Genomic DNA, 13220 nt, shown 5'->3' on the forward strand with positions numbered 1-13220 from the left:
TTGCTCCCTATTTTCTGGCTTTGAATTATGATGCTCATTGAATTAGAAATTAAAAGATCTAGATTCAAGTCCTGGTGCTGTCTTTTTAGTTGTAAATTCTGGAGCAACTTAAACTCTGAGCTAAGATTTCTCATCTGTAAAAGTGAGAGCATAGCTATTCTAAGTTCCTCACAAGAAAAAAGGCAAGGTTTAAGACGATGATTGATTTGAAAGAGCTTTTTGAACTCTGATGGATTTTAATGCAGACAAAAGATTTTATTACAATGATATCAGATTTTCACTGATATGACATGATTAAGATGATTCCACTTACCTTAAATAGAATGTATAATATGTATAAAAAAATCCCAAAGCCATAGATTGGAATAATTTGCCCCATCAGGCCTCTTCCACTACTTCCTCCAGGGCCTCCACCTGATCCTTTGGCTTTTGCAAATGCCTCTGCGAGGTGAGATCTCTGGAAACGACCCCCAGGAGTTTGGCCATCTGAGGGCACTGGTTGATGATGCATTATAGGAGGTAATCGCCCCAATTTTCCTGAGAAAATAAATGAGTTTGTCTTTTTCTTATTCCACATTTAAAGTATGGCTACTATGAAAACACCTCCTGCATCAAGGTATAATTAATACAACCACATGAAACAAGTTTATGAAAAAAGAGGGACTGGACTAAGAGGATATGGGTGGCTAAATATCTTGTGGTAATATCTAGTTATTCACCAAACCCTTTCTCTCTTCCTTTTGTGGCCATAGCTAGAATACATTTTTTAGCTTCCCACAGAGCTAAATACGACCTTGTGACGGGGATCCAGCCAAAGGAACATGAGTGACTATAGTAGTTTAAGCCTGGCCTACAAAGCCACCCAGGTATCCAACTCTATATTGTTTCTTTTCTGTACGATGGATGATGACACCCAGGGAGACCCTGGAAACCATACACTGAAAATGGCAGAGCCTCCACCAACCTGGATTCCTGAATAACCACGTGGTAAGGAGCCCCCCCACTGCCACCACCTTGCTAACTCATAGCCATCTGGATCTGCTTGTATGAGTAAGAAATAAGCTTCTACTGTGCTAGGGCCATTTACTACTTCAGAGTCCTCTGTTACAGCAGTCAGCCACCCCTGTGTTATACAGATAAGGAACATTATGTGGCCCAGGAGAGAGCAAAACCAGAAACCGGAAATAAGGACAGCTACTTTCACATTCTAGCTCGAACTCTCTCCCTCTCCCTGGAGTCATGAGACTTTTCTGTGCTCCTCTGTGCACATCTTCACACTCCTTCTTTGGGCCATTTCTCTGGCTGCTTTGTGCACATAGTGGAATATGGTCACCCCAAAACATCTCAACTTCCATGTCCTTCAAGAAGCCAGTTAAGACTGGACCTAATTTAAATTCCTTGGAGGAGCACTGAGTATCCAGCTTGGCTTGGTAAGTGCCCCTTTCCCATCCACTATAACTGAACGGTCTCAAGTCACATAGGATAAACATGGTCAGAGGGGCCCGGTCTTGTGAGAAGAAACACAAAGTTTAGATTTCTTACATTTCTTCCTCTTCATCAAAAGCAGCCAAAATTTAACACCATAAGCCTCCTGAGAGCCACAGGTAAGAAAAGAAAGACGTATCTTCTCAAGGATATGTAAACAAATATGTATGAAAAGCCATTGGGTGGCAACACTACAGAGCAAAAAGCACTAGAGAGTAAAGACTTTAAAAAAAAAAAGACTGAAAATACAAACCATAAAACAGTAAAGTATTGGATTTGGGGCTGGAGTAAAGCTCAGCAGCACAGTGCCTACCCAGCAAGGGCAAGGTTCTAAGGTTGATTCCCAGTACCATATTGGATTTAACTTCAACAATATTAGGGATTACTATTTAATAAAGAACTACATGAACAGAATTAAGAGGAACAAAAGCAAGGAAGAGATTTTACAACATTTAAAATTGACAAGGGATTAATATGTGCAAGGAGAGTCTCCAATTGAACATGAGCATCATAGGAAGCCCAACAGAAAAGTAGGCAAAAGATATGAATAGATTTACAGAAAGGGAAGCCTAAGGGGCTAACAATACATAAAAAGATGGTTAAATTGCAACTGAAACAAATACTGAGATGGCACTTTATATCCTAAGTAGGCCAAAATGAGAATGGTGCATAATAGTGAAGTCTGGCAAAAATATGAAGAAGCAAAAATTCCCATGCATGGTGGGTAGGAATATAAACAAACAGACATTCTGCTAAATGATTTGTCTGTGCATAGCAACATTAATTATAGGGCCTATGATCCAGTGGTCCATCTTTTGTGGAAAAATCCTTGAGAAATTCTCAAATAAGGATTTATGTAGTATGCATATTCACACTATAGGCATGTGAGAATGTTTGTTATGATGTTATAGCATGGACCATGAAATCTTTGATTTCCACAATTAGAAGAACAGCAAATCAAAATGGAGTAAGTAAAAATATAGAATTCTAAGTAGCTTTTAGAAACCCCACTTTAGATGTTTCTAAGGAAAAATAAATTCATCTGTAAAAATTGTCAAACACATGGTGGTGCACACCTGTAATCTCAGCACTCAGGAGACTGAGGAAGGAGGATTCCCACGAGTTTGAGGTCAGCCTGGGCAATATAGCATGTTCAAGGTCAGCCTGCATTGCATAGCAAGACCGTCTCAAAAAACCAAAAACCAAAATTGTCAACATCACGATGTAATATAAACACACATATAACTCTTTCTAGCAAATATATAGCTATAAAGTCATTATTAAGGAGTGTATATGAGCCAGAAAGAAAATGGGGATGTGAAATGAGGATAAATGGCTAAAAATAAAATGAACATGAAAAAACCTTTCACTGATGAAGTTTAAAGTGCTATGAGTTGAGGGCTATCTTTAAGCCATTTCTCTTCTCTCATGTAAGAAAGAAGTAGGCAGGGAAGTAAGACAGGTAGGATCTTTTCTTGGAAGGGCTTGTAAGCTACTTTCTGCCTTACGTCCTTTCTCATCCAAGCTCTGCCCCAATAATCCTCCTTTCCCTCCTAATATTTGGGAAGACATGGAAATGACAGGAAGAAAACTTTTTTAAGAGTGGTTCAGCAACAAAAGCACAGCTTTGGAAAAAAGGGAAACTATCAAATCACTATCCTTTATTCTGCATGCCAGCCTCTTTTATATTGTCAAGGATCTTAATTTATCAGGTGGTAAGCATTGGCTTTAAGGCTATTATATACTTTTAAAAAATGACTAGCCAGCATCCAGGAAGCTAATCCTTCTCTTGAGAGAATCTGACATATCTGGTGGCTAATGCTCAATAAACTAGATTTAATATTTATAGTAATAGTTGCCAAATTTCATTTTAATGTACTTAGAGCACTGTCTTTAAAACTTGGCATAAAGCAAAAACAAAATCTTAAAACACAGTTGACTTAAGGACATGATTTTGCATTTTAAAAATTGAAGAATGATGGTGCTAAACATTATACATTTCCCCAAAACTTTTCAGATCTCTCAGTCAGGAAGATATGCAAGATACCTAAGGCTGTCCTTCATAGAGAAGGAAAAGCACCATAAGCTAAATATAAATAATAATTCCCAATAGAACAGTGCTTGTAAAAAGCAGTATGTATGTCCAAGATAAAGACAAAAAAAGGACAATTACCATGAACTCAGTTAGTAGACAAACCAAATATTTAAATATTAAAAGGATGCAAATATAGTTTAAAAAGAAGACTCAAGTGCGGTCAGTAATTGCTAGGAATGGGAGATTCCAGACCAGCAGAGAAGCAAAGGCAGACCAAGAGAGAAGTTTAGTGTTCATGACAAAGAAATGGATAACAAAGGAATTACTAAATAGGTTCAACTTCTAAATTAGTTTGACTCTATCTAGATAAGCAACAAGAAACAGGGAGACAGAAGGGAAGAAGAGAAGAAGCTAATCTGCGTGCTGTTTGAGTTTAATACCACAGATCCTGGATCAGGAAACGGACTTCATGAGAAAGGTAGCCAGGGGGACTGATCTACTAGTAGAGTACAAGGCCTAACAGAGAAACTAGGGTCTGGAAAAAACGTCAGAAAAGCCATTATAGTAATTTAGTTCTGGGATGCCTGTGCCCAAGGTGCCTATAAAAAGAAAAAGATAGGTCCAAGGGGCTGTTCCCGTGTAATTAGCAGCAGCATTTAACATTGAACAGAATATAAAGCTAGCTGGTGAGGGAATCAGCATCAGCATGAAGAACTGAAGATATTAAGAGAAGATAATTGAAGAAACGAGGAGGACTTATTATTACAGAAGATCGAATACATACTTTTCAGGTGCTGGTGAAATATAGAGAAAACTTTTATTAGAGCCCAATTAGGTTTGAGAAACAATTCTGTTACTATCCAAATGACAAAGCTAACTCAAACTGAATGAACTGTTACCAATATCAAAAAACTGAATGAATATATGTATACCTATGTCCAAAACAAAGAGGACAAAAATAATCTGATAAAAATAAGCCATTATCATAAAAGTCAGAGGGCAGAATTAAAACCTTAAAATACAGTTAAGAGAATTAAACTGAAAAGCCTAGAAGAAAAAATTGATTAAAGACTCATAGGAGTCACTGGTTTAAGTACCCCATTGAAAAGAAATGGACATCATTTTTTCCATTTGTTTAGAGAATAACAGAAACTCAAGTACAGTACTCATGGTTTACTTTCCACCGTTTCAGTTAACCACCATCAACAATGGCCTAAAAACATTAAATGGAATACACGAGAAATAAACAATTTATAATTTTAAAATGCACACCATCTTGGGTAGTATGATCACATCTCATGCCACTCACTCTATCCTGCCCAGGATCTGAATCATCCCTGTACCATAATATCCATAATGTACAAGCTACCCACACATTACTCACTTGACGGTCCTCTCGGTGATCTGAGTAACTGTGGTGACAGTGCAGGACTCACATTCAAGTGATCTTTATTTTAGTTAATAATGGCCTCAAAACACAAGAATAGTGATGCTATCAGCTTTATTACCGGATACTGTTATAATTTTTCTACTTTATTATTGTGAAGAATGACTTCTAATGAGTACAGGGATTTTTGGGGGGTGATAAAAATGCTCTCAAATTGACTGGTCATGACTGTATAACTTTGCAAATATATAAAAATTCACTGTACACTTTAAAGAGGTGAAATGCATAATATGAGTTACATTAACAGAGCTGGGGTTTTTTTTAGGTCATTAAATCTAGCCACTTATTACTTTCTGTTATTAAAATGAAATATTGGAGGCTGGATTCTTCATAAAGAAATTTCCTCAAGTGATATTTTTTGAGGATGAAAGTCCAAATGACAGAAGTTGGGTCTGGCAAAGACCCTTTCTGACTGTGCCATATCGTGACAGATTATATTATGGAGGGAGGAGTTACAGCAAAGAGTGAAACTGGAAGGCAAATAGGGTGAGGATTAGCCAGGTTTGATCTTTATAACAACCCTCTTTTGAGAACTAATCAGGAGTCCCATGAGAACTATCTTAATCTTTCCCATTCTTTTTTCTTTTCTTTTTTTTTCTTTTTTAGTTCTGAGGGTGATGGTTGTAAATTGCCTATGGTGGGTTACTTTATTGTGAGTATTTAGAACTCACAGGAAATGACTACTTCCCTGTGGTGTCTTTTGGGTTTTGAGTCTGTTGCCAGATCCTACCTCTTCAATTTGCTGGACATGAGAAGTTGCTGCCTGTTTGGTCCAGACCTTGGTTCTCTGGCACTGTGCCACAGTATTTTCTACGACCCTTAGTCAATCTCAGTCTTGGAATACCAAGAAGTATAGCAATTTAGAACAGTTTTGTCACTTTTGGGTAAGATGGTGCCATCATCAATAACAGGAACATCAGTCACAGCCTAGAGCATGACAAACTAGTTTAACCATTAGTTTGCCACCTTTAACTGTCTGAACAAGATTTGTGGTTATATAACAAAATCTAAAAGAGACCAGAAAATTATATGCAGCATATAAGTCCTTAATATATCAATTTTACACTAGGGGTTAGAGGAAAACAAGTAAGTAGAAGAGGAAAAGGTCAGAAGTAAGGCTGGAGGACAAAGAGCAATCATGCTAAGTTTGGGAAACTGATGCAGAAGACTGAAGGGAAGAGAGAAAAAGAAGAACAGAACAGAAGAACCACCACAAAGAAGCTAGAAACCAGGTTCATACTCATATAAAAGTAAGATCAAACAATAAGGAGAAAAGAACAAAGACAAAACCACGACCACAACAACAAAAAACAAATGAGAGAAAGAAAAACAAAGTCCACTTGCAGGTTTGTCTCTGCTGTCCCTGTGAGACACCATGTGGAGACAGAGTCCCGATCTGTGCGATCTATCCCAGTAAGCCAGCAGTAGCTTTTTGGTGAGATAGTGGCTAATCTCAGAGAGTGTACACCTTCTAGCCAAGACCAGACTCATCCAGCCTGCAGCTATCAGCGCACCTTCCTTGTGCTTCAACCCAGCTGGGAGCTGCTAGATGGAGCCGGCAGCAGCTCTGAGTACTGAGCTCAATCCGTCCATCACCAAGATGGCTACCAGCCCATTGCTGTCTCACGCCAGACTGAGCCCTCAGCACTCACTGCCAGCTGGTGCAGTCCTTCATGGCCACTGTTCCCTCCACTGGCGTGTCTCTCCACTGAGGGTTCTGGGGTTGCCGCTGCTGCCACGTGTCTACAGGCGTGAACTTCTCCTCTTGTGCAGTGAGTCCCCGTCTCAGGGAGAAGGTGTCACTGGCTACCTCCTCCTTCACTCAAGTTTCTGTCTTCACTCTCTATGTGGACTCCCTACTTTCCTCCTCTTTGTCTTCCTCACATTGTTATATTCCTTGTCTGGACAGCAACACTCAGAGAGACTCTCTCTCTCTGCTGCTTACTGCTTTGCATTTGGTACCACCTGTTTTTTGAGAAGTATCTTAATCTTTTCCAAGGACAGTGGTCTCAATGACATAAGGACCTCCCAGTAGGCCTCGGTACCCCCTACCATACTCACACTGTGGGCCAAATTTGTAACACAGGAACCTTTGGAGGAACAAGCCACATCAGCTATAACACCACCAGATAGGAAACTCGATGTTCCCTCTGGAGCCTCTGCATAGCTCTGTTAGAACCATTTTCTTTATAACTAGGTTTTTGAGAGGTCCATGGAAATAAGAAGAAAAATACAGAATAATATTTCAAAAAGCAAAACTGACCAAATCATGAAGCAAGAAGAATACCTATATTAGAACTGATGAAAAAAGAGGTTACTGATGTTTTTAAATCTCTAGAATTGAAAGGAAGTTATTATGTAACATCAAAGAAGTATTGAAAGGTAGAGAATATTATGTTCAAAGGCAGGAGATTTAAGAGCAACAGAACATATATACAAGATGGCAAAAATAAATTTTATATCCTAGAATTTGGAGCATTTTATAGTTGGTATAAGAGTTCACATGTTTATACTTAATAATGTGCCAAGCATTCTGTCCAGAAACTAAAAGTAAAATAAGGAATGAAAAGAAAACAAAGTTCCAGTCTTTAAAGACTGCACAGATAAAAGAGTATGGTCACAGAAACATGGTAACTGTCTTAACCATCAAGTCAGAACTTCAGGACTGCTCTGCAACACAACAAAGCGACTCTCAACAGTCACATAATGGTCATTCAATAAATACTGAGTTAATCTGAATAAATCTTTGTCAAGTTTTCCTGCCTTAATCTCTACAACACATCATTCTTCTGAGCTCTTTTCCCAGTGACTAGTCATTAAACTTGGCTCTTCTTTAACTTCCACCCCCTCCAAGATTTCATCTCAACCTCTTTTTATTCTTTTCCTTTCACAAACTCATTTATTCTGCAAGTATCCATTTTTTTATGGTTTGTTTCTAGATGCTTCCCACTCCAAAAACCTCATGTGGAGCTTTGTGAAGCTAGCTGGATCCAAGGTGTGCAATACTGGGATTAAGGGTGCATGATACTAAATTATCTGATTGGTTTAGCGTAGTTCTGAGTGTAGATGATGGGAAAGCCCACGCTAAGTGTGGGTGGTACCATCTAAAAGGCTGATTGCCTGGATGGGACGAAAGGGAAAAGGAACCTTGCTTGCTACTTCCTGTCCACTGCCTTCTGCTTGGCACCTCATGGACTGCTTTTATTCTATGATGCCCTTCTGAACACCACCCTGTCTCACAGCCAGCTATATGGACTGAAACTTCTACAAATTGTGAATCCAAATAAACCTTTACTCCTTTAACTTCAGATGTTGGGTATTTTATCTCAGCAACAAGAAGTAACTAAGATGCCATTATAATTTTCAAAATGCATAGTTTCAGTTCTGAGTTTTCCCCCACACTCTTTTATCTCTCACTTCAATTAGTGTAACTGTCTTTTTATGTCTAGTCTCTTTAACATAAAAATGAAAAATTCTCCGCTTCCAAAAACCTGTTTTTGTCTTGTGTTTTGTTTCTTTGTAGATTCATTCTGTTAGACCTTCAAGCTTGAGAACTACACCCTCTACAATCTATAACCAAAAGTATATTTAAAACTGTAGGCTGGGGTCAGAAAATGGAACAGATTTCTCCATAAAATTAACTAGCATCAACAGGGAGTAAACTCACCTATTAGATCTTGGTACTATCATTTTTCTTAGAACTAAACAGCCTGGAATATTTTAAAAATCAATAATAAGGGGCTGGGAATTTAGCTCAGCGGCATGAGCACCTGCCTTGCAAGCAGGCAGTCGTGAGTTCAATCCCCGGTACCGATAAAAAGGAAAAAGACCAAAAAAAGAAAAAAAAATCAATAATACAACATTTGGAACTGTCTCCTTAAAATTATTTTAAAGCAAAATTATAAACTATAAAATATGTCAGTTATACAAGCATATACAAGATAATATATCAGCACCTGCATTGCTTACCACCCAGATTTCACTGAAGTCTTATATATTACTACCTACACTCACAGATAGACGTAACTCTGACTCTGGCACTCATTACAGTTCTGTGTCATTTAGGATGAGAATACATTGTGAGAAAATGTACTGGTAGACAATTTTGCTATCATGTGAATATCATACAGTGCACCTTCCCAAAGTAAAATAGCTGTAGTATCACTATGCGATATAATCTTATGAGGCAACCACTGTACATATATGGTCAGTGACTGAAATGTCCTCATACAGCACATGACTACATTAGAGTACGTGCTTGTGGACTTTAACATGAACAATATACAACATTGTCTTTGCCATTTTGAAACTTTTGATTATGAATAAAGAGTGTGATGGTTTACAATAATAAGAACAGACTCACTGACCTGTATACCTAAAAATACTTAAATAGTAAATTTTGTTATGTATGGTCTACCACAGTATTTTAAAAACTTCATATCATGGTATCATGCTGTACTCATGCTTCTGTAACTTCTGTTTCTTACCTTTTTGTTTCCCTGAGGATCAATACTTTGGCCCAGAAATGTATCTATCCCTGCTGATAACGCAGTTTATTCATTCATTTAAAGTGTTACATAGTATATCTCATTATATGATCATCTCACAATTTATTTACTCGTCATCTAGTTGATGTACATTTAAATTATCTTCAATTACTCCTTATAATAGTTTACTTACATCTATATTATGGACAGGATTTGCTAGTTTTTCTAAGATTGGCTTTTTTAAAAAGGGATAAAAAGTAAAGACACAAGAACATTAAAATCTGCACAATTTCCAATGTAGAAGTATCTATGTGACTACCTCTATATGTATTTAAATAGTATATAAAATGGAACTTGACTAAATCCTGTTTATTGACAGCTATACCAATACTGAGGTTTTCTTATTAATATTTTATTTAGCACACCATTTAAGCTTGACCAAAAACTGACTGAACTTTACAAAGTAATGCTCTACTTTCCTTTGTTAATAACCACCCCTTGCTAAAAACAAAAGCACTCTGGCACAATTAACAAAAGAGCTTTCTGAAAGCAACATTAAGCCATCTGTAGCATTTCATTCCTAGACCAAATAAATCAATAAAGAACTGGATGTGTTTATATTTCTGATTACTGCAGTTCAAGAAATGTCTTAATGGAGCAAATAAATCAATAAAGAACTGGAGATGTTTATATTTCTGATTACCACAGTTCAGAAAAGGTCTTAATGGGCCAGTTTCTTAATATATAGAAGCTTCTCCCTAAACACTGAGAAGCCGTACGGGGCATACTTAACCCAGCATTACTTACAGTGGAGGCCACGACAACAGCTCTGCCTGCTGCCTCCTCACCACTCTCCTCCAAGGGTCCTATCTCCTCACACTCACCTTCTAAGTAACTTAATTTGCTGTCTACTGGTTTGATGTTTTCTGCTAACTTAACCACATCTTTTTTTCATTTTCTATCAGCCTCCTCCCAAACAACTTGGCCAATGCACTGTATTACTAAAGGAGATAATGTATCTTAAGTTGCTTACATAGGGCCTGGTTCATACACTCTGTGCACATCTAGCACTGTTTTATTACCAGAGTAATCTTTCCAAAGCACAATTCTAACTGACCTTGTCACTTCTTTGATCAAAGATTTTTCATGGTTTTCACCAGTCATTCATCTTGTGATACAGAAGGATGGGGGCAGCAGAGGAAAGTAGAATGAATGCCATCTTTTTAGTTAGCTATTCGTTATAGTCCTGGTTGTGCTTTCAACATCAGTAAAATGGGTATGTCATGGTTTATGTCGGTGGCTCCCAGGCCTCATGTGTTTGCACTGTGTATTTGTGACTGGTTCATTGTCTAGCTCTTAGATTGATGTCAGTGCTACACACACCTAGGGGTGGAGCCAACATACAATGTAATGGCAGGAAAAAGGTGAGTTTCTTTCTCTTGTGGGTTTCTGCTTGCTGTTTGCAGCCACCATAAATTGCGGTCCCACCATGCCACCCTGCCTTGGAGCCAACTAAGTATAGACTAAAACCTCCAAAAACTGTAAAAAAATACATCTTTCATTCCCAACTTTGGGCATCAGGTATTTTTTTTTCAGTGACCAACAAAAAATAACTAAGACAGGGTAGATTATTTTTCAGAGTTGTTACAAAAACTATAAATTAAATCAGTTCATATATACAAGGCACCTAGAACACACTGTAGATATTTCATAAATTATGGCTTCCCCTCCAGGCTCTATTCCTAATAAATGGACCCCATAATCTAACTCCAAAGTAACTTTTTACACTGCTTTCTCATCTCATACCACTAACTCGAACTAAACTCTTCACTGTGCTCTAAGCTTGCTTGTGCTGTCTCAATCCTAAACCTAAGCATGTACTCATATTCAGCAGGCTTGCTTTTCTCTCCAACTCCACATATCTAAATCCAACCTGTCCTTCAAGGGCAAATATTGCCCCCACCATTAGAAGCATATCCTCATGACACTTCGTGCCCTTAAGACATACTTCTTGAACCTCTCTAATTGCACTTACTCCATTTGACCTTAGTCCAAAGTTCTATTTGCATGTTTTATAGCCTTTACTTGAATGGACTAGGAAACAGAAACAGGTAACATCTACTAAGTACCCTTTCTATTTGGTGCTGACTGAAACCTATAAACCATATCTGAAATCAAGAAAAGGAGCCTCTGAGATCCAAGGGCTGTCCTGGCACTAAAACTAACTGCTGGTACTTGTCACGAGGTAGCTTGGCATGCACTTCTAGGTCTTGGTGCTCTCTAGCAATTTCAGAACAACAGCAGAGAAGGCCATTCTTGTGTCCATGATGGATCATGACAAAATAAGATCACCTTATAACTGGACTGAATACAGATGAAATATGAAAATTATCCAAGCCGCAAAATAGCATATAACAAAACAAAAGACAAAATCCAGTGCTGGATAGTGTGAGTGATGCTGCTTCTCTGTCAAATACAGCTCTAGCACTATCCTTTCTTTATTCTGCCCTCACTTATGACAAACTCTCTTAAGATACCCAATCATAGAATTTAGCCCATTTCCTGATATCCAATCTGTAAGAATGCTTCAAACTTTCAAAATCACCGAACGAGACCAAATTCTATGCATTTTCCCAAACTGCTTTACTGAGATTCCTTATGATTCCCAATGGTGTGCATGCTTTCTTGCTATAACAAGCAATAAACCAAATTTGTTCAACTACCAGTGTGCTCCTGGTGGTCTCTAGCTGGAGGACAAAACAAACTACAAAGTTCTTCAATAAAGGTCCAGTGTTTTAATTATGTTTGGTTTCGCCATGGGGTATGCTCTGGGTCTTGCATGCTTCACTCTTTGAACTGGTCTGGAAGAATTGTATTGTCTGCTGACCTCAAGAGCTAGCCCAGTCACGTGTAGTGCTAAAAATAGTTTTTTAAAAAACTTCATTATCCTGCCGGTTTTCCATTTTGCAATTTCTAGTTGTGAAATTGCCAATAAGGATAACTGATCAAAGTGCTCCACAGTCATTTACCCATACATTTTTTCTTTTTTCTTTCTCTTTCAGTCAGGGTTTCATTGTGCAGTTTAGACTGGCCTTGAGCTCACTTTGTAGCCCAGGCTGGTTTTGAACTTGCAACGATCCTCCTGCTTCGGCTTCCCAACTGCTAAGACTACAGGTGTGCACCAACCCATGTTTCTTAACCTAACAAAATACCTAATTTACACAAAGTCTCTGTTCTCAAATTGACTGCATTATTTTCTGTTCATTTTCATAAATATAAACAGGAAAGTGACCCTCTAAAACTAAAATAATTTCCTAATCTCTCTCTTTTGGACATGCCTTCAGAATATGCATCTGATGTTTCTGAAGAAAGAAAGATCAAGGAACCAAAATAAAATATTTGTTCTCAGGTAAATATATATCAACACATAAAAGGAGCTAATGTCAAATAACAGAGAATTATTTATGCATATGTCATACATGCATACATATATGCAAATGTGTATGTATCTTCATAGCTCTGAGATATTAAGACTCAGTGAAGAAGGACTCACTTGAGGAAAAAATGGTTAAAACATCTCAGCTAATTCAGGAGAAAAAGGCCAATGGGACGGGGCAGGTAAGGAACTCTGTAAGAATTCAATGTGAAGTACTCAGTGGAAAACACAGACAAACAGTGTCAGCAGGACATTTACTTACACATGTGACAATGGGCAAAGGCTCCCAGTCCAGTGCAGGTGGTGGACAGCATCTCATGAAACCAACTA

General features: G+C 38.0%; 1 protein-coding gene across 4 annotated transcripts in view; it reads right to left on the minus strand.

Annotated features, from left to right (window-relative positions):
* Positions 1–13220, minus strand: part of Ric3 (RIC3 acetylcholine receptor chaperone) — a 61140-nt gene that overhangs the window by 21813 nt on the left and 26107 nt on the right. For 3 of the 4 annotated variants that reach the window (XM_063256683.1, XM_023561704.2, XM_005000190.4), the window contains exon 2: positions 314–537. In XM_063256683.1, the coding sequence (XP_063112753.1) occupies positions 314–537 (224 nt within the window). Of the gene's footprint in view, positions 1–313; positions 538–13152; positions 13218–13220 lie in introns of all 4 variants that reach the window. The other variant, XM_063256685.1, reaches the window with a different exon arrangement.

Source organism: Cavia porcellus, unplaced genomic scaffold, assembly GCF_034190915.1.
Source record: "Cavia porcellus strain 051 isolate PalLab524CR breed Dunkin Hartley unplaced genomic scaffold, mCavPor4.1 scaffold_9, whole genome shotgun sequence".
Classification (NCBI taxonomy): domain Eukaryota; kingdom Metazoa; phylum Chordata; class Mammalia; order Rodentia; family Caviidae; genus Cavia; species Cavia porcellus.